General features: G+C 35.0%; 1 protein-coding gene across 2 annotated transcripts; it reads left to right on the forward strand.

Annotated features, from left to right (window-relative positions):
* Positions 1–4,179: 4,179 nt before the first annotated feature.
* Positions 4,180–22,526, forward strand: LOC127857592 (ORM1-like protein 3). Of its 2 annotated transcripts, none has more exons than XM_052394071.1 (4): positions 4,180–4,244; positions 12,391–12,622; positions 13,368–13,519; positions 20,394–22,526. In XM_052394071.1, the coding sequence occupies exons 2-4, from the start codon at positions 12,449–12,451 to the stop codon at positions 20,527–20,529; spliced, it is 462 nt and encodes a 153-aa protein (XP_052250031.1). In that variant the 5' UTR covers positions 4,180–4,244; positions 12,391–12,448; the 3' UTR covers positions 20,530–22,526. The 2 variants fall into 2 exon arrangements, with proteins under 2 accessions (XP_052250031.1, XP_052250029.1); XM_052394069.1 differs by lacking the exon at positions 4,180–4,244 and adding an exon at positions 7,547–7,665.
* Positions 22,527–22,891: the final 365 nt, after the last annotated feature.

Raw genomic sequence — 22,891 nt, forward strand, 5'->3', positions numbered from 1 at the left:
TTGCAGTTAAACATTTGATTCTGTATTTAAAGACGAGCCTATTTTATACACGTTCTTCAACTGAAACTATGTAAACGATCAACATAAATCAGATTGAATGGATGAGGATAGAAGCCAGACGGGATGACATTTGTATTTTAGACTTATTTTCTCAATCTGACGTTCGCTTGATTTCCCTGAAGGCAGGGCAAGTACATTGCATGATATAACACAAGCTGTCTAAAGATGGATACTGATAGTGTGTTCATTCTGCCAACATAAGCGAATTGATCAGGGTTGTATTCAATTATTTTAGGATTTGATAAATGTTTTAAAAACTGCGTATCGTATTTGTTTTCATTTTGTTTCGGTCTCTTTTTACGTAAACATAGCATGAATTTAATTTATTATTTTATCGATAACAATGCAGATTAATTGTATTTTGGTCGGACAGATATCGTTTACAAACGGATTATGTTTGTTTTATTATATTTTGGGAATTGGTCTATAGTATATTTTCTATAAAGAGTATTACCTTAGTATACTGCACTTTTTTTTAATAAATTCGAATTATATGTTCGTAATATAACTAGTGTAATGTAAATGCATGTCCTTGCCTATTCTTATAAAATTGCGGATCGTAATTTAATTACAAGGAAATAAACGACAGATCTACTATTAGACGATATATATTGGAAACAAATTGCATATTTTGCCTCAATAAGAAGAGTTGTTTCAAGACATGTGAAACACGCTCGTCTTTATTTATGCGTGTCAAGAGTGTCGGGCATTTTTAAGACGATGTTCGTTTAGTAGGAGCAAACTATCTTGGTTATTTATCGTATCAATTCATTCAGTATTTTCTTTTTTACCATCATCGAGCCACCTAAAAATTGATCCAAAACACTCTATGTGCAATCTTTATATTTGTATCTGAAAACCATGATCTTTACTTCGTCCACAATGTACCTTTTTCTGTATTTATAAAAATGAATGCGCCATGACTTCGCCCGCCTCAAATGCGATTCCGGCTGATGATAAAGTATCTGTCATGAAATTATAACTCAATTATGCAGTTCTCGAGTAATTGACGGGAGAGCATTTCTCTAGTTTAAATAATCTTAACCTCGATCGCATCAGTCTAATCCGTGTCAAGAGAGCTCTCCACTAAAGTATAATAACCGTATATGGTACAGCCCAGTCTGTCACCCAATATAATGACCGCGAATATGTAATTGAGGATGAACTACTAACACGTTCAACTAGATAAGTCTATATATGTAAACTTTAACCTAACATTGTATACTATACAAAAATAGTTTTTGCAACAAAATACATTTATACGTAAGAGATATACAAACATAAATTACACATGATCCCTAATAAGAAGTTTAAATTATTATTATAAAGCGAGGCCATTATGAGAATCAAACTACTCATTCATTATAAGTATTATGCCTGGTATTTGTTTTAAAAATATCACTAATACTGCTGTAACATGTAATTCATATTTGTATGCTTAAACAAAGAGTCCGTGATATTTACACTCATTCCTGGTTTGAATGTATAGAGTCTCAAAGTAAGCTTAATTATTATAACATATTTAAAAAAGAATTTTGTTTTAAAACCTACTTGAATTGTGTAGATAATGAAAAACATAGAATTGCATTGAGTAGATTTCGATTGTGCTCGCATCACTTACAAATAGAAAGAGGAAGAGTTAATAATATAAACGTCAATGATCGTAAGTATAAATTGTGTACTACTGATATGATTGAAACTGAATTTGATTGTCTATGTATTTGTCCAATTTATACAGATCTTGGGTCAAAATACAACATAAGGCTGTCATTTAACACATTGAATTATTTTGAAAAAAAAAATTGTCAACAAAGTCTGTAAAACGTATCCGCAAAGTATCGAAAATTATCTATTTTGCAATGTTAAAACGAAAAGATGTCATTGATTCTTCTGTTGCTTCCTAGTTGCTTAAAATTCCTTCACATTGTTGTTTTTTCTTTTTTGCTACATTTTACTGTTTCTGTAGCCGTTTTGCCTTTATTTATATCATCTATATATAAACTATATGTATTGATACCAGATATGTGATGTAAATGTTTGTGTTCATGTTATGTGTATACATTTGGTATTAATTTTTTTTACTGGTAAACAAATATGTCTTCCTTTATGCATGTCAAGAGTTTCGGGCATTTTTAAGACGCTGTTCGTTCAGTAGGAGCCACCACCGTAGTTATTTCTCTATCAATATATTCAGTATTTCCCTCAAAATACCTCGATCCACTTAAAAAATGATCCAATACACTCCTTGCGCAATCTTTATATAGGTAAGGTATCTGAAAAAAGGTTCTTGTTTTGTAACCACGATCTTCACTACGTCAACAGTACCTTTTTCGGTATTTATTAAAAAAAAAAAGAATGCGGCATGACTTCACCCACCCCAAATGCAATGCCGGCCGATGATAAAGTATCTATGACATTTACCCATGTATGCCTAGTGGACTCTTCCATCCTTCTAAATTGGATCAATTTATTTCCAAAATTAGATATGTCTAGTATATTTATTTCTATATTTAGAGTATTTCTTACAGAAATTCCTTTAAGCAAACAGCGCAGACCCATCTGGGTCTACGCTGTTGGCCAAGGCCTTTTTTCTAGACGCTAGGCATACATGGAATAAATTACAATAACTCAAGTATCAAGTTATCGAGTAATTTACAAGAGAGCATTTCTCTAGTTTTAACCCTTTCAGTGCGGGAACCGAATTTTGAAGGCCTTTGCAAACAGTTTGGATCCAGATGAGACGCCACAGAACGTGGCGTCTCATCAGGATCCAAACTGTTTGCTATTCTGATAGTATTCTTTGAAAAAAAATCGAAGAATATGCTAATTTTAGAAATTCAGCAGACGACATTTTAGCAGAAGACAAATTTCCCAGCATTCAAAGGGTTAATAATCTTAACCTCGGCCTTATCAGTCTGATCCGTAATTGTCAAGACAGTTCTCCACTTAAGTATAATGCACAGTACTTGGGCCTCTTCTGTTTCTGCTCTCTACATAAATGATCTACCTTCATCTGTGAAGTCAAATGTCCGTCTATTTTCGGATGATTGTGCCATCTACAGACCCATAAAAACTTCGGCTGACACTATTCAGTTTCAGAGAGATCAAGATAGTCAATCATTGTGGGGGCAGAAATGGAAGATGTCTTTTAACATAGAAAAATATCATATTGTGCATGCTACTGTAACTGTAAACCAGTAAATACTTCTAGCACTCTTCACAATCAACCTCTGTCTGTTGTAAACCAAGCAAATTATCTTGGTGTTGAAATAAGCTCAACTTTAAACCGGTCACCCCATGTAAATAAAAATAGTAGTAAAGTAAGTCATAGCTAAATTAGGCTTCTTAAAACAAAATATTCATTCTTTTTTCTAGAATGGAAACTAAGGCAGCGGCATATAACAGCATTGTTAGACCATCCTTGGAATATTGCTCTAGTGTGTGTGACCCTTACCATCAGAAGGATATTGATAAAATTGAAAATGTTCAGCGTCATGCCGCCAGATTTGTTACGAATAATTACAGCAAGAACCCGAGCATAGTCACAAATATAATTAAGGATTTTAATTGGAATACCTTGCAATCAAGAAGACAACAAGCTATGCTCTTTTTGTTTTATAAAATTGTATATAATCATGTTGACGTCAATCCCCTTCACTATCTCACTCCATACAATAGACACACACGCCATCATCATCACATGGCATACAATATACCACAAAGTAAAGCTGATTACCACATTTTTTCATTCTTTCCAAGAACAGTTGTACAATGGAACACACGTCCATCATATGTAGTCAGCGCTGATACGATCCCTAGATTTAAATCAGCGCTGTCTTCCATCCTTAGTTCACATATTTTTGCTTTGATCCTGTTTTTAACTTTACTTATATTCTCATCTCATGCAATGCACAGCAGTATATGTATATATTTAAATCTTAAGGGTTTACTTGTGTTTTGGCACTGTTGATAGGATTTTTCTTAGTGGATTGAGTAACTCGGGTAACCTATCAATATATTTATTTTTACACCCCCCCCCCCCCCAAGGCATGGCCATGATGTATCAGTAATGAACAAAGCTATTATTATAAAAGAAGAAGAAGAAGAAGAAGAAGAAGAAGAAGAAGAAGAAGAAGAAGAAGAAGAAGAAGAAGAAGAAGAAGAAGAAGAAGAAGAAGTACATGGTACTGTCGAGTCTGTCACCCGCGAATATGTAATCGAAGTTGAACTAGCTACTAACATGTTAATTTAAAATTGTATTTGCAACACAATGCATTTATACGTAAGAGATACACAAACATGAATTACGCACGGTCCCATAATAAGAAGTATAAATTATTATGATAAAGCAAGGCCATTATGAGAATCAAACTAGTAATTCATTATAATATAGATGGTTTAGGTCCAAAAAGGCCGAAAACCAAAAAGGCCGCATACCAAAAAGGCCGAATACCAAAAAGGCCTTACCAAAAAGGCCTCAGAGCGTACCAAAAAGGCCGAAAATTGAACTAAAAAGGCCTTCAAGTAATTATTGTTTTTTTTTAGGCTTTAAACTGTGTTTACAAAGAATTACTAGTAAAAGGGAATAAGACCTAAAACAGGTATGCTTTTTTTTATTTTCTTTATTTGTTGATTATGTTTAAATATATATTTACGATTTATACAGTCAATGAACATGCTTAGTCACACAATTTATATAACAAAATTTACATAATCAAGCAAACATTTACAGACAATATACAGTCACACTGACAAAATACAACATAATTACATCATATTATTCTAAAAAATGTTGTTTTTTGTCTTTATTACAAAATATACATATTTTTAATTAATTTCAATTACATAATAATATGGTTTAACATGTAAATTATATTTTCTATTAATTCAAAATGGAGTGCTACATTATGAATGAACTTTTTTATTTTCTTTATTAAGAAAATACATGTACGAGAAAAAAATACAGACAATGTACAGTCATCGTGATACAATACAACATAATTTACAACATATAGCATAATAAAATATACATGTACAAGAAAAAGTACAGACAATATACTGTCAACGTGACAAAATACAACATAATTTACAACATAACTACATAATGAAATATACATGAACAAGAAAAACTACAAACGATACACAGTCAACGTGACAAAACACCTGTTCATTAATCCAGCACAACGCCGTACGCCTGACCGCCTTTCTTACTTCCAAACATAGAATACACTCGGAAAGTGTCTGTAAGTGAAAAAGTATAGATTAACATGACATACCTAATCACTAGGGACACTCACTTCTAGCAGTGGCATTGGGCGATCGTCACCGGCATCGTCGTCGTCGTCGTCGTCAACCTGGGGAACTGTGGCCTATGTAAAATTGTGCCATATGAACACGACATGTATTGCCAAATTTTATTGTTGAAGTTACGATGATATTACTAGTATTTAATCACTAGTCACCGTTTCACTAATCACAGGAAAAGAACTCGAGAGTGAATTGGCATCGTCAGATTACAAAAATAATATCACTTACGCTTATCTCTAGGACGGGCATTTCGTTGTCCAGGGCCTCTGCGTCTATGCATGGACGACACACATACGTTACTTTCCCGAGACGCATCGCCTCCCGATATGCTGTCTGGGTTATGCCTGTATTAATATAAACATTAAAACCCCGATATAAACACCACAAGAGACTTATTGTATTCATTATTTTTTAATAATATCACATAGAATACAGCATATTATTTCTTTCGGTTTAAGTCTTCCGAATTTAATGTAGCTAGTTGTATATCGTTAAAGAAACTATTTTAAAATGCGCAATTATCAATAGGTGTCAATAAGTGTCATAATCTACTAATCCGTTATCAAAACAGATGCAACAAACTGTGAATGACCCTTGAAACTTGGATACCCGGTCTAATTAGCGAGGTTTTTTGTACATGCAAATTCTTTCAAGTTTTTATATTTTAAACATTGAAAGAAATGTTGATTACAAGAGGACTAGCCTAATCAAAATAATGTACAAAACAAGCTACAAACAGATCCTCATATAATATGTAACTTATATGTGTTAAATATATTAAATATATAGTTAATATTCATATAATATAATACTATAACTTATATTATTGCGTATATTTTTTTTTGTACATTGTATTGTCAATTTTTTTAATATATTTTAAAATCACTGTGTATTTGCAATATTCTGAGTATAAGAGGAAAGTATCAACATCGGAATCCCGGTTCGGAATGTATCTCCTGTTCGTCAATACAACCAACGTTGAAGGGTACGTAGAATCTCACGGAAAATACTATTACATTAAAAACGTATAAATTTATTTGAATGTTATTTATTTTAAATGTTTAAATACATTATGTTTTCATGCAAGTATGGCACTTTACATCTACGATAATTCCGTACATTTAATGTATACTGAATACTGCGCTCGATCCCTAGGTAAAATCAATGTACCTATGCGATTTTTGTGAACATATATAAAATACTAACACAACGACGAAAGCTAAGTAAAATATAAATGAACTTTCTCTTAAAAATAGACGTTTTGACATATTATTTGGTATCTTATAATTATGGTTAACATCAATTTCATATAGTACATTTTGAAAATGTTACCTGTGCCACATTTGCGGTGTTGCCATCGGTTGCACCAGTCGCACTCAACTGCATGCTGGCGGGGCCGCACCTCCTGACCGCATCCTACACAAGGATAGGAGGCCAAACCACAACACTCAACGATATAAAAACACTATAATTCAAACGCTAAATAAAGTCCGGTATACTTTCCAATTTAACGAATAAAAAAGCAACTACTATTATCCACTCTGACACCTGAACGGGTTATATATTTCTCATTAATTCTGGATCTTATATATATCTGGCCGCCACGTAGTTTACAACACCTTCATTACTAATTTGTTACACTTTTAGATGCAAACAACAAGTTCAAAGAAATTCTTATTTTCTTAAACGGATAATTCCTAGTGATAATCGGCGATAACTATGCCGACTTTGATTACAAAATTAACGGCTTTTAATTAAATGAAATGAGGTATCTACTCAAGGAAACATATTGTAACTAACGAACAATACCTATGCGATAATTGGCGATAATTTTGCCGTCTTTGATTACAAAATTAACGGCTTTTAATTCAAAAACTGAAATATCTACTCAAGGAAAATATTGCAGCTAACGAACAATTTTTGCCGACTTTGATTATAAAATTAACGGCTTTAAGTAGACTAAAAGTTAAAACCAGAATTAATATGACTATTCAATATATATGATAATAAAATATCAGCATAACTAATCAATGATAGTACAAAATGTTGTATGGCCTTTCTGGTATACCATGAGGCCTTTTTGGTTTACTTATGCGGCCTTTTTGGGAAGGCCTTTTTGGGAAGGCCTTTTTTGTAAACGGCCTTTCTGGTACTATACCATATAGATCGATGTAAGTTCCTTGTCGATAACGTTGAAAACATTCGCGTCTGAGCATGCGCACGTAATCAATTTCCGGTAAAACGAAGTGTCGTAGCATTATTTTGTTGTTGATCCGGTTGATTGTTATCATTAAAACGGTAAGTTAACAACATAAGTACATGTTCATGTCTAACGCATATTTGCTTACACAATATTTATTCAGCTTAGTTTAACAGCGTTTGCATGTTGTACCAAATATACAGTTGCTCGAAAATAACTTGTCACCTCACAATAATTTGAATAAATGAATTAGAACCTCAAACTCACAAGAACGCACGAACAAATACATCGACTTTCCAGTTTAACAAAGCTATTGGGTGGTCATTTTGTCAATTAGGCCTTTTACATCAAGCATTTGTTAAGGGATTTTGCAAGATAAAGTAATTAAAAATTTCGAAATATTTGGTATTTTTTTAATTTTGGAAATTAATGTTGTCCTGGTGTTAGTTTAATTTTTAAACTTATTCATTTAAGCTCAATTTCATCAAAAGCCTAAGGTTTATTGAAACGTTATCGAGTCCATTTCCTGGGACTAAGAACCAGTACTTCGTGCCTTTGGGGAAGTTAAAAAGAACGCTCCCACATTGGGGATCAAACTAGTTGCAATAATTCAACTCCAAGCTTTATAGCCCAATGGGCTGCTTTGAGTTGCAATGCGCTCTCTCTTGGCCATGGGTGCAAAATGTTATCAACAATCCAAGGGTTAAGGAACACTGAAACTGCAAGAAGTTATTAAAGTTTACCTATCTAAACCACAAACTTATTCTAAATGGTACCATTAAAGCAAGAAATAATTGATTTTATTGACTTAGGTTTTGTTTTGTACGCTGTATCCGCCATATTGGAAAATTGACCCAATATTGGTTAGGTCGCAGTACACCAATATTTTGCACGTCAGGTTATGTGCTCCAGCCTATAAAGTTGATAACGATGTGGTATTCGATACAGAATACACTGTTTCAAATTTAAACATAAACATGTCAGAGAGAAAAGTGTGTTGAAACATCGTCGTGTTTTTATAGGGTGCATGCGAAGGATAACATCCGTAGGTTGCCATTCAGGTAAATTTAACATGTTAATGAAGTTTATTCATTTTTTTCCTCAATTTGTCTTGAACGACGTCTGTTTAGTGAAGCGCACGGATGTACCCATGTTTATGAAGGGGCAGTGCCTTCCCCAGGAATTTGTTCAGGCGCCCCGGGGGTGGGTTGGGGAGGGGTGTCCCCTCCCGACGTTGATTTTTTTTTTAATTTAACGTGTCAATTCACGTTCTGTGGTGCGTTATAACTCAAAGAAAAACAGCGTCAAAAGACGTCATTTGGTGCGTTATGACTCTTCAAAAAAATCCCCCAGTCATTTAAAAATATGTTTTTTTAAATTGTTTAATTGTTTTAAAACTTTAACGCACAGATAGTAAAATCCCGACTCGAACGATTCCCCAATACATCCGTTTCAACCCGACTCTATTACTGAATACTTACTATTTTTCAAGTTCCTATTTATTTCCCGATAATCCCGTTTATTCCGTTTTAATCAATCTCTTTCTGGTAAATATTTACGATAAAAGCTTTCAGTTATTTCTTTAACACAAACCTTGCCATTTTTTAAGTGACTATTTATAGATTTGATGAAACATTGCCTCTGAATATGCGTCAATCCCCTGACCTGTTGTGTGCTTGTTAAAACGCTCAATACACGCCATTTGTATGCAATAGACGCGACGTTGTACATGCTGCATAATTTTCGCGCTCTTTTTAATTGAGAAAAAGATTCGACACAAAATAAATTTGCACTGCTAATTTGAAGCAAAAATATTTAACGTTGCGGTAACATTTACATTCGGAACTGTGTTTCGGATTAAAAACGCGTTAACATCGACTTACGGTTCTGGGTTTCGGATTACAAATTTAATTATTTCCATTTGAGATTTCAACAAATATTAACCGTTGCGTTATAAATTCAACGATAATTTGTTTACACACTTTACGAGTCGAATAAATGTTTTGATGGAATTATGCATGAAATTCACGTTGTCCACGAGGATCACGGCCGGTTGCCATCATCAGTCTTCTAACTATCGAGTATCGGACGAAACATTTACAAGTCTGCGTAATTAATTCAACGAAAATTTGTTAAAGCGCATAACGTGTTGAATAAATGTCAGAAAAACGAGGTGAATCAGTTCTATAAATGGACATGTTGAAATATACATGTACTGGAATTAAATAAATTGTTATCACATAATTGTAACCGGGAGTCATTTGCACAACTTACTCGGCTATAATAATTAATTGTTTACCACTTGCAATTAATTTCTCGTATTAATTATGAGTCATAGGTAACACTTGTTTACAGTAAAAAGGTGTGATGATGATGCCCGAAACCGTCTTTAATGTTCTGTACTGTACTAATTACCGGTTTTATATTACTCAAATGGTACAACTTCTTGCTATTCAAGCTGCGATAAACTCTTACTTCATGCCCGACGTCAATCAAAAATAATGGTCGATAGTTAACCCCGCCCTCATAAGCATTCGCGTAACCGATTGGACGATGAACTTCACAGTTTGACGACTGGAAAGTTACCAGATACATCCTTGTCAGCATTTAAATGACCGTGTAATGTGGCTAGAATAATCGATACGCGCGTCATGCTATTCTCTTATCAGTGGACTATCCATTACCCCATGTGGTGTTTATGGCGATTACTTGTGAAAGTAGGTACCGAGTGCTCTTTTAAAACAGGGCATATTGATACACTGATAGGGAAACCTTGATTTTTTTTGGACAATCTCCACTTTCTGTTACTGAAGAATACACTGATCGGAAAATTTCAAGCGCCCCGGGAACTCTGATTTCGAAATTCAAGCGCCCCGGCAAGGGGCGCTTAAATGGCCTGGGGAAGGCACTGAAGGGGTGCATATGGACTGCCAGAGCCGCCAAAGCAAAAATTATCAAAGGCTCTGGGAGTCCGTTTTAATGGACTAGGGATCGAACCTGTGACCTGGTCGCTAGGCTGACACTATATCCACTTCATGAATTTTGAGAGTTGTGCCTCTTGTATATATATTGATAGTGTTTATCTAGTACATTTGTTAAACGCCCCCTTGTTATCAACAATGTTATATTGATGAAATTGCCAATGAAGACAAAACATCAGGCCTCGATACTAACAGTGTCCCGGGAACCCGAGACCCCCAAATTTTGGTGAGGAACACCAGTTTTTCCCAGGATTTTGCTCTAATTTTAATAGGCAGGGTTCCCTGTGGACACCTATTTGTAGAAGTAAGTGTCAAGCCCTGAACATTTTTTTGGTAAAGGCCTCCATTGGGACTGTTCAATTAAAATTTCAACTGCAAACAAGCGCTGTTATCATTAATGTTATGTGTATAACCAGGGGTTAACGTAAGAAATTGACACTCACTTGCCCGAGGGGCAAGTTACTTTGAACATCTACTTGCCCTCATTAAAAACTGGTTGCCCTATTTTGAAGTCAATTTTTTATTGTCATTTGATCTTTAAAGAATTGATACACATGCATTATTATGCTAGATTTAATTTCAGCTAAATTCAATGCATCAAAAATAAAATAATAATCGTTTTTATAATATAAAGTTGTAAACAAAACAAAATCTGGACAGTTTTATTTCATTGAATAGTCACTGTTGAATACAATACATATGAAGAGTTTATTACTATTAAAATTTTAAAACGGTATACTTGTCACTATATCTATACAAGTTATGGCATAGATTAAAAGGGGGGAGGGCTTAAAATAGTACTGTGAAAATGATTGTTCAGAGTTTGAAAATCATGTTGATGTCTTTAATGAAGAGTTTCTCACTATTTGTAACTGTGAATGTGTAACAAACAAGTTATTCACATTTTAAAATAGTGAGAAACTCTTGATATGCATTCTTAGCAAGTTTTAAACAGTCTGCATATTAAACATGATTTTCAAACTCTGAACAATCCTTTTCACAGTTATTATATTCATGTTCATAGACATCACTGTCACTCGTATACGCTTCTTCATCCAGTTCTTGTAACTGTTCTGAAATTGTTTCAGTTTGAGTGCTTTTACACAAGAAAATTGGAATAGCACAGTTACTACCAACAATTTTATCTTGCTTGTTATTAAAATCAGGGACATTGTTGTTTTGGTCTGGTTCAGAACATTTAAAATGTTTAAATGAAAAGATCGGCTGGACGCTACCGTCCGCCATGTTGAAACGTCTGCCGAGTAGAACTTGTTTTGAGCGTTTAGATTGGCTGATACAACGCAAGCGACCAATGAAATCTCGTTTTACTAGTACTTGATAAAAAAAATATTGACCCAAAGAAAATAAATAGATAAAGGTGAAAAGTCGAACAAATACCGCAATTATGCTAATACGAAACGGGCTTGCCCGGCGGACTATCTACTTTGGAAAATCACTTGCCCGCGACGATTTTTACCCGGCACGGGCAAGCGGGCGTCCGCTAAAAAAAAGCCCTGATACCTTTTGCTCATGTGCATTTCATTTGTAATTATTTTACTACTAAATGTACACCTGGGGCAATTTTTTATTTTGATATTAATATTTTAATGAGCCCAAGCATTTTTATGTTGCTTTTTGAACATGTTCTGTTCCTGTTAAAAAGGGAATTAAAGTTTTGATTTCCGCCTGCGATGTAACCAACTTGACTGTCTACTTATGCTTTGAAATCAGAATTGTGTATTCCCGTCTGATCACTGCTGTCTGCATGAATACGTCGCTTTTTTATGAAAATATTTAATTTTAGATTTTAAAAACAATACAGTTTGAACTCTTATATTTTAGATTGTCCAAGATAGATCCTGAAAGTCCCTGAAACAACTGAGAAGATATTGCATATAGAATGCAGGTTGGCACTGCTTCGGGACCTGAGAATCCCACATCGTACTACTTTAATCAGCGAGGGATATGGCTGACCTACATACTTGTGATCTTCCTAGCCCATCTCTTCATACTCAGCATGCCATTCTTTAGCACTGCAGTGGCGTGGACAGTTACAAATGTTCTACATGACATTGTAAGAAGCTAATTTGTGTCATAGCCTGCTTATGGCTCACATACATGACTTTAAGCTGATGCTGGGTGGTTCTCAAAAAAGGGCAGGGCTTTAAAAAGTTGTTGCCACACTGGGGCTACATTGGGGCAATTAAGACCAAGAATGTTATTAAAATACAAACAAAAACTAAGCATTTTACAGTGATTTAATAACAGTATTCTTAATAATAACAGCACATTTAACATGTTATTTTAGTAACAGCACACCCTGAGGGTACAATAAGTAGCCATGCTAGAAGGATTATCAAAATTATTAATATACATATAAACATTTTTACTATAGCAATTGTTAATTAGACTTTTGAAAGATGACTAATGAATGGCCTTGCTAAATTTGCCAGTATGAATTTAAACTGCTTTGACATCTTTCCCAATCATGTATTCCTTCACAAATAAACTTTTGGAAATATTGGTTATATATCTATGTCTATAAAAATAGGGTAAAATAGTGAATGTCCCCAGGTAGTTAAATGTTTTTGAAAACAAGAAGTCAAATGACTCTCGTGCTTGTAACATTCAGGGGTAAAAAGTCTCGATATTTATTTACTGAAGTATCTGTTCATTGCTCTACAAAAGTGGCTTGTATCTATTATTTAGATCATTTAATGTAATGAAAATAAATTTAATATCACTCTTAATCCTTGAAGTCTAAACATATGTCTTGTAAGTCATTACAATTTCTTTTATCTCATAGTTTGTATTTCCAGTGTATGTTTATCATTCTTCATGTGACACGAGGCACGCCATATTTCCTGGATGACCAGGGACAAGCCAGAAAGCAGACACAATGGGAACAGCTAGACCAGGGCAAGCAGTTTACACCAACCAAAAAATTTCTTACAATAGTGCCCATTGTTCTGTAAGTAGCTTTTCATCGAGCAGTGTCCGACAAATTTCTTATTTTTCAGGTAGCCCACTGGGCTACCAATAAAAATATTTGGTAGCCCATAAAATTTTCCTACAAAATGATGAGAGGCAGATTTTCATCTTTATTTCATTTCTTCATTTACATATACATAATATGTATACATACATATACATAAAACAGCAAGTAGTCTGATGTACACAGTCAATATCGTAAATTAATGCTACAGTACAGTCACCGTGTACTTAAATGTAAATGTACCAAAGAAAATCATATACTACATGTAGATATTACATGTATGTGCACATGTATTTGTACTTAAATTTGGACAGCACGTTAAGTCGTAAACGTAAATAAAACGTTTAGATAATCAATACGATTCGACTCGTATGGTGTTTATCAGTGCAATTTCCCTTTTTAACAACAAATACCGAGTTTCAAGAAATCAAGAGTATTAAATCATTTATTTACTTGTGTCAGACTTTAAGTACTGTCCGAATTTATGTATTGCATCTGTATGTTACGACACTTGTGTGCAGTCAGTATACAATACAATAATTGTTTTAATAATGAAGGAACTGATACAGCTAACGGTAACGATACAGCGTGTTTACATGATATTTTATTAAGAGAAAATGTCAAAGCCAAATAATTCGCGAGATACCCCAGAGGCGTATCCAGACAATTTTCAGAGGGGGGGCTGAACAGGGGAGGGTGCGGGAGGGGTGTCCCCTTCCGTCGACGAATTTTTTTTGAAATGGCACCTTGAAATGATGCGATTTCCTGCTATCTAATCAGCATTTTGCATGATAAAAGTGCATGTAAAACAAATAAGAACATGTGTTCACACATCAAGTGTGACAGACACACGGACAGACAGACACACAGGGGTAAATCAAATGTCTCTTAAACCACTAAAGTGGTGGGAGACATTATCTTTATCCATAACTTTTTTAACAGAGTTAGATGGTTGGACCTCCTATTTAACCTTGTTGGATATCATACTAGGTCAACTTAGGTACAACATTAAAATGTTTATGTCAATGTCCCTATGAATGGAAAGCAGGCACACAGCGGACAACCTGTCCTGACCCATTGATGATCTTAGTTTTGTCTTAACAAGTCCTTGGGCACTGATACTCCTTTCACACTCGCATGATGTAACAGGGAACACACATGATATGGACAAAACAGTGTAAATGATGGGGTACAGCTGGGAATCACAATGTGCAACAGAGCCCTGAAGGGTAGTAGGTGGGTTGGTTACACCTTTCCACATAGCCTGCCATATAAAGTGCAACTCAGCAGGGAGGGACTGAGGGGAAAGGAGATCATCAATGAACCATTCAAGGTCACTAGCACTGACAGGAGAGGCGCACATTTGTTCAGGTATAAACTTCAATCCCATGGCTGCCTTAGTCTGCAAATCACTGAATCAGGTGTCCATTTCGTTCACAATAGTGTTAACAAGGGGAGTCGTTAGATTTCTGTGTAGTTTAATTCGGGTGTTGCTGCCTCGATGTTCTCACGCTTTGAGAAAATGATTTAGTTTCATATAGCAAAGTAATTCTTCATTTTTGAGTCTTTTTTAATTTTAAAAAGTATGGATGAACATCATAGCAGTAAGCCCGATTTGTAAAAAAATAAAAAATAAAAAAATAAAAAATTGCCATTCATTAAGTGTACAGTTGAATTTCACTGGCAATAACTTGTTACTCAAAAGGATTATCACTCTAAAGAGCTAATACCAATTAAATTCATCAAAGAAATTACCGAAAAAATACTTATGATTGTCCATTGCGTTCGTCTAAACTCTTTAATTGCTACAAATTGAAATATTGTTTTTCACAAGTCTCATGCGGCAGCCATTTGTAAACATTTATCTATAGCTAAATGTATGGATGAATTTCATTAGTTGAATGTATCTTCTTCAGCCAATCAAATAGCGCAGTTTATTACTTACAGTCAATGAAGCGTGCACTTAAGCTGACGAAGGTTAGATGGTCTGTACACATGCCTGGGGGCTAATCACACAAATCGACAGCTGTTTATGGCTTAATTAGGGACATATGACAGGAAATACTCAAGTGGATTGAAACTGTAAGGGGCTCATTTTTATTAAAAATCGTGTCTAGCCAGCCAGCTGGGGGGGCTTTAGCCCCCTGGCCCCCCACCTAAATACGCCTCTGTACCCCGGTACTTTAGTTGAAATTCACAACAAAACTTTTAATGGAAATTAAATGATCTCAATGTTGTACCCGCTACGAAATTTTTATTTACAAATAAATACACCCATGCCAATTTTCACGCGCTTTTTATCAGTACAAAGAAATTCATTTCTTAAATGTAGAATTTTGTTACCTAAAATAGCTGTACACAACGCGTGCAAACCGTGGCAGGTTATTTACGCATGTTGCAATACAACGGTCCTGATTGGGAGCTTATTTCATCATATCTTTAAATAGAACCATATGCCGAAATTCATTTGACACTTTAGAAAATTTCAAACATTTGTGTTTATGACTCTTATCGTCTATATTACCCACCCATAATTTGGTTTTAAAAATATAAATCGGGCATGTATGGGATTATTGAATAACAGTCGATTAATCCAATTATTAATTGACAATGCAAACTAATTAGCAGGTGTTAACCGCGTTCACAAAGTTGTCATTAATATTCATTTTCGGTTTCGTTACTGTTTTGAAAAATCCGCTATTGTTTTGATTAATTTAATGTTTGGCGTCCTTGGATATTTAGCAACATCAAAAACGTTGTCGCTATTACTCATTGTTGCGGTAAACAAATAATTCCAAACTGCGAAATGATGTTGCATCATGTGCGCCAACAATCCAACAGGCTCTCATTATATTATTAGCAGACGACAAATGTTGATTCTGATTGGATGATTAAAATACACTGTTACTGTTTAAGACATTACCGCAAGTGATCGGTGACTGATTAGATAATTGATTGCACTTTGTTATCAGATTATAAGCAATACACAGTGTACAAACACATGGTCAGCGTGTTTATTCTACGTATGTCTGTCAATAAACCGGGCTACCGCTCTTATAGATTTATAGTAGCCCGGCGGGCGTCAGCTGGAAAATTTCAGTAGCCCGATGAAAAATTTCGGTAGCCCCCGGGCTCCGGGCAATGGATTTGTCGGACACTGATCGAGTTCGATATTTTGATATAGCTGTATGTGGGTGCTGTGCAGTCGAAGTTTTTCAGGACTGTTACTTAGTCATTCCAGGGCTCGAATTTAACTTTTTTTTCTACTAGCAAAACATTGCGAGCAGCTTAAATACCAGCTGGCAAAATCAAAAACAAATTTTGCTGGAAACATAAATAAAAGCAAGTTTGGACATTAGTTTAGTACTATTAAAACTAAATAAAATATGACACCAACCACAAGTTTTGGTGTTATATAGGAAGTTATTTTTCCCATTTTTTCACTGTTTTCGTGGAAGAATTTAATTTCCGTTTTTTTTCTCTCAACTCAACGGTTAACTTTGCTTTATATTTCATATTGTTATTTCAATCTGTGGGCAAAAAGAAACTAGTTTTTTTTCTCTTCGACGACATGACTGTTCAGGTTTTTTGTCTTTTATAGTGAACAATTGTGGATAATCGACTGTTTCATGTTCTTTTTACCAATACCATCCGCATATATGTACTATAAGTGTACCAGTCTACATACAAGGTGCGAGATTCCTCATATGGGTATTCGGACATTCTATTAATTGACATGCGGTTAAGCGTTCACAATGTCGAGCGCATTTAGCAATATAACTCTTTTTTTTTCACTATTTCTTCACTCTCAAGAAAATTCTAGTGGCTTAAAACTTAACTCGCAATCGGTATTGTTCACTCGCATTTTGCGAGTGTGCGAGTGTCAATTTCGAGCCCTGCATTCATCATGCAATTAAAGAATAATTACTACCAATACAGGGTTTCATCTTTTTGAGACATTATGTGTCATTTAATCCCACCATATGACTTTTTAACAATCATTTAATGAATCCTTTTACATTAATGTCATTTTCTCTATTATTACTCGTATGAATGTCATTGTGTACTCTATTATTACGTGTACATGTATAAATGCCATAGTTATATTTGATACACAAAGTCAAAATTAATAATAAGCTCATTTTTATAGGAAAACAATTTTTGTCCGGACTATAGCGTGGTCATTTGTTATGTCATTCAAAAATAATTAACCACCATAAGGAGACAAAGTTACAGTGTTGAGCATGTAACACCCAGCTCCTTACCGCAAAGGCCAGCAAGATCCCAGCTAGGGGTCAAATGTCAAAATTTGGCTATAAAGCTGCTTTTTCTTACTGTAATGGTTTCATTTACCATTTATAAAAAGTTTAGCAAATGTCAATGAGGAGAGGATGGTTCCCTACCCCACAGGTCAAGGTCACGTTTTAAATAAAAATTGGTCTGGACTGTTACTTCATCATTCATCATGCAGTTTTAAAGTATTAACCCTTTGCATGCTGGGAAATTTGTCGTCTGCTAAAAAGTTGTCTGCTGAATTTCTAAAATTAGCATTTTCTTCCATTTTTTTCAAAGAATACTATCAGAATAGCAAACAGTTTGGATCCTGATGAGACGCCACGTTCTGTGGCGTCTCATCTGGATCCAAACTGTTTGCAAAGGCCTTTAAAATTCGGTTCGAGCACTGAAAGAGTAAAATTTGCCACAAATGCTCACCATGAGGAAAAGGTGTGTCACCACATGTGAAAGGTCAAACATGTTAATGGTGCAGCTTGTTAAAAATTGCAACCATGATTGACAATTTCCTTGACATGTTAACAAAGGCATCTAGCGTATAATTTGTGCTGTTTGTTTTTATTATTAGCAGAGTAAACAAGAGTGCCAAACTGTCACAAGATACGCCAGTTCGAAGGTTTTGGACAACTTGAACTTGACATATATATCATCTAAACACAACTTCGGACCAAAGTTGGTGAAGATCGGATGAAAACTACTTCAATTAGAGAGCGGACACCATGCTAAATGCTTGAAATGCACTAAGTGACCCCGTGACCAAGGCATTACCCATATTCGAACTTGACCTAGATATTTTCTAGATACCACTTCTGACCAAGTTTATAATAATAATAAAAAAAAAAAAAAACCCGATGAAAATATCGCAAAATAAAACTGGATAAAAATATTGCATAAAAATATTGCATGTGTTAATCGGTTGCATGTCTCCAATCAGACCTGACTGATATATAATCTATATACTACCTCTGACCAAGTTTGGTGAATTCAACTTGAACTAGAGCTTTGTCACTGAATGTGACTTATACCCCCATACCACTTTGACGCAGGATAAAAAGTTGTTTAAAAGTTTCGGATGAATACAATTTGAATTAGAGTCCGGACAAAGTGGCGCCGTTGAAAATGCACTAATTGACCCTATGACCTAGTTCTTGACCCGACATGACCCATATTCGAACTTGACCTAGATATCAACTAGATGCAACTACTGACCAAGTTTGGTAAAGATCGGATGAATACAATTTGAATAAGAGTCCGGACAAAGTGGCGCTGTTGAAAATGGACTAATTGACCCTATGACCTAGTTTTTTACCTGGCATGACCCATATTCGAACTTGGCCTAGATATCAACTAGATGCAACTACTGACCAAGTTTGGTGAAGATAAGATTTATACAATTTGAATTAGAGTCCGGACAAAGTAAAATGCACTAATTGACCCTTTGACCTAGTTTTTGACCCAGCATGACCCATATTCGGACTTGACCTAGATATCAACTAGATGCAACTACTGACCAAGTTTGGTGAAGATCGGATGAATACAATTTGAATTAGAGTCCGGACAAAGTGGCGCCGTTGAAAATGCACTAATTGACCCTATGACCTAGTTTTTGACCCGGCATGACCCATATTCGAACTTGGCCTATATATCAACTAGATGCAACTGCTGACCAAGTTTGGTGAAGATCGGATGAATACAATTTGAAATAGAGTTCGGACAAAGTGGCCCCTTTGAAAATGCACTTATTGACCCTATGACCTAGTTTTTGACCCGGCATGACCCATATTCAAACTTGGCCTAGATATCAACTAGATGCAACTGCTGACCAAGTTTGGTGAAGATCGGATGAATACAATTTAAATTAGAGTCCGGACAAAGTGATGCCTTCCGCCCGCCCGCCGCCCGCCCGCCAATGGGTTTCACATAATACGTCCCGTATTTTATACGGGCGTATAAAAACTGACTTAAAATTACCATACATTTATATTATAACTAAAAATCGTAAGTTTTAAAGAAAATGTATATTTTTTATAAATTATTTATTGCCAGCATATCATTTTTAATTGACTTATTCCATGTGCTATCCAATATAACAACAGTTTAACCTTTCAGTGCGGGAACCGAATTTGAAAGGCCTTTGCAAACAGTTTGGATCCAGATGAGACGCCACAGAACGTGGCGTCTCATCAGGATCCAAACTGTTTGCTATTCTGATAGTATTCTTTGAAAAAATAATCAAAGAAAATGCTAATTTTAGAAATTCAGCAGACGACAAATTTCCCAGCATGCAACAGTTTAATTATAGATAAACAGAAATGGCTGTTTCATTATAGCTTAAGAACTTCAAATACAGAGTGCACTTTATAACTACTTAAGTTTATAAATGCATATTCATAATCATACACATCATACATGAACTGGTAGAAAGTTGAAAGAGGTAAAACAATCCATTAAGTATATGTTAAGTGTTCACACTTGAACAGCTTTCTTTCATCAAAACATCAGTGTTGTTTATGTTTGATAAGTACATAACATTTTTTTGTTTTTTATTTTATTTCAGATTTTTCCTCGCAAGCTTTTACACAAAGTACGACTATCTTCACTTTTTAGTGAATGCTTCGTTCTGTGCTCTCAATGTGGTAGCCAAGTTCCCTTGGTTCCATGGAAAACGCTTCTTCGGAATAAACAAGTGGTAAAGACATCCCTGGTGATAATTTGGATAGAGACCTCAGTGCACAAATGGACGGTGTAAATACATGGAAGATGTTTGAGTGTTAGAAGTGCTTGAACGCTAAGCCTTTCATTTTCTCGTTTTCTACCTAGCAAATGTGTTTTTTATGCACTCCAAAATGAAGCATATAATAGCTGCTTTGTCTGTCAGTCCAAATGCTTAACCCATTTATGCCTAGTGGACTCGCCCATCCTTCTAAATTGGATCAATTTATTTCCAAAATTAGGGATGTCTAGTATATTTATTTCTATATTTAGAATATTTCTTACAGAAATTTCCTTTAAGCAAAGAGTGCAGACCCTGATGAGACGCCGCATCATGTGGCGTCTCATCTGGGCCTATGCTGTTTGCCAAGGCCTTTGTATGCTCTCCCAAAATTTATTTTGGGGGGAGCATATAGTCGCCGCTTCGTCTGTCCGTCTGTACGTGTGTCCGTCCGTTCACTTTTTGTCCAGGCTATTTCTCAGCAACCACGGTCCTTTGAAATTTTCCATTAACTTTACATCTAGTGCAATTCTTGTCCGGGCTACTTCTCAGCAACTTATTACGGGAATTCAATGAAACTTTATGGGAAGCTTCACTACCAACAGGAGATGTGCATGTTATCAGCCGGTTATGGTCGGATGATTTTTCACAGAGTTATGGCCCTTTGAAATTTTCTATAAACTGTACATATAGTGCAATTCTTGTGTGGGCTATTTCTCCCCAACTACTGACTGGAATTCAATGAAGCTTTATGGGAAGCTTAACTACCTTGAGGAGATGCGCATGTTATTTGTGGGTTCTGGTTAGATGATTTATTTAGAGAGTTATGGCCCTTTGAAATTTTTAAGTTGCTAAACCATCCATCGTATTATTTTGTCCAAAGTTATGCCCCTCAAGACGTTTGCTTTTATCTGAATATATAGTGCAATATTGTGACAAAAAAACCTTTGGGGAGCATAAGCCGTCTCCGACGGTTTCTTGTTTCTAGATGCTAGGCACACATGGGTTATATTGATGGAATTGAGTTTGCAGGGGTCTAAAACAATTGTTCTAGTTTTTGCACTGAGCTATGTCCTTTCTTTCTTCCCTCACACATTTAATTTCTTCACGAGATCTGAATAGGATGAAGCTTGATACAGGAAGAACATGCGCATATCGTTATGTCTTTCTGCTACATAACACTTGAACAATTACCATTTGTTTCTATGCCTTGACAATATGGGGGAGCGTTTATCAGTTTCAACTATATTCTTGTTTAGTGTTTGACCTAGGTATGGGTTTATTTAATTCCATTATGACCTGTACTCTGTGAAAAGGGGGTTAAATGCATGTGCGTCAAGTGTTGTCCCAGATAAGCCTGTGCAGTCTGCACGGGCTAATCAGGGACGATACTTTCGGTCTCAACTGGATTTTTGCTAAGAAGATACTTTCTTTAAATAGAACATATCATCAAGCAGAAATTGTCGTCCCTGATTAGCATGTGTGGACTGAACAGACTAATCTGGGATGACACTTTATGCACATACATTAAACCCCTTTTTCATCGAGCACGGCCCATATAATAAGTTATTGCTAAGGAAGCATGTTAGTGTTTGTGTGTGTTTTATTTTTCCATTCACTCAATACACATATTTGAATTTTTAATATTAAATATTTTAATATTAAATATTCGTATATGGCTGGTGGTGTTTTCATTGCTGACAATGATACATTTTCTATTCTGGAAATATATAAAGAGTATAAATGTGTGATTTGTCATAATTTTATTTTTTATATTTGTATAGTCAATTCTATGAAGAGACCGTTTGTTGAAGAAAATATGATATTTTACTGTTCATGTATAATAAGTAATTTTACAGTATGAAAAAGTATATATGGTTGATCAACAATCAAAGGAGACAGCAAGGTTATTATAAATCCATTTGGCATGTTAAGTTTATTTATATTTATATGCATGTAATTAAACAGTACAACGAGTCAAGATTTCCTGAAATAGCTTATGACAAAAACACATGTAACATTACTGTACATCTGTTTTCTCAATTTGGTCTTAAAAACAACTTTTGGACCAAAAGAATCACTTGTATTTAAAGTCTTTAGTTAAATGTGAAAATATTTGTTGATATTATTTTCATGGAATATAAGCATAAATATGAAAGGAATGTAGGATGGTGACTGACTTCAATGTGGAAATGCTTGAAAAGGTATTGTGAAGCTGGCCAAATACTGTAAACGTATAGAAATTCGTCGGTATGAAATTTCGTGGTTTAATAAAAACAACTTATTCGTTTACACGTAATTTCGTGGATTTCAAATAAAAAATAACTAATTCGTTGTAGGTC

This window comes from Dreissena polymorpha, chromosome 14, assembly GCF_020536995.1.
Source record: "Dreissena polymorpha isolate Duluth1 chromosome 14, UMN_Dpol_1.0, whole genome shotgun sequence".
NCBI classification, from domain to species: domain Eukaryota; kingdom Metazoa; phylum Mollusca; class Bivalvia; order Myida; family Dreissenidae; genus Dreissena; species Dreissena polymorpha.

Bases quoted from the DNA above. Each gene is read 5' to 3' on its own strand.
- LOC127857592 (XM_052394071.1), top strand. From the start codon at position 12,449: ATGCAGGTTGGCACTGCTTCGGGACCTGAGAATCCCACATCGTACTAC. The intron at 12,623-13,367 runs GTAAGAAGCTAA...TTGTATTTCCAG, and splicing joins CAAATGTTCTACATGACATT to TGTATGTTTATCATTCTTCA. The intron at 13,520-20,393 runs GTAAGTAGCTTT...ATTTTATTTCAG, and splicing joins ACAATAGTGCCCATTGTTCT to ATTTTTCCTCGCAAGCTTTT.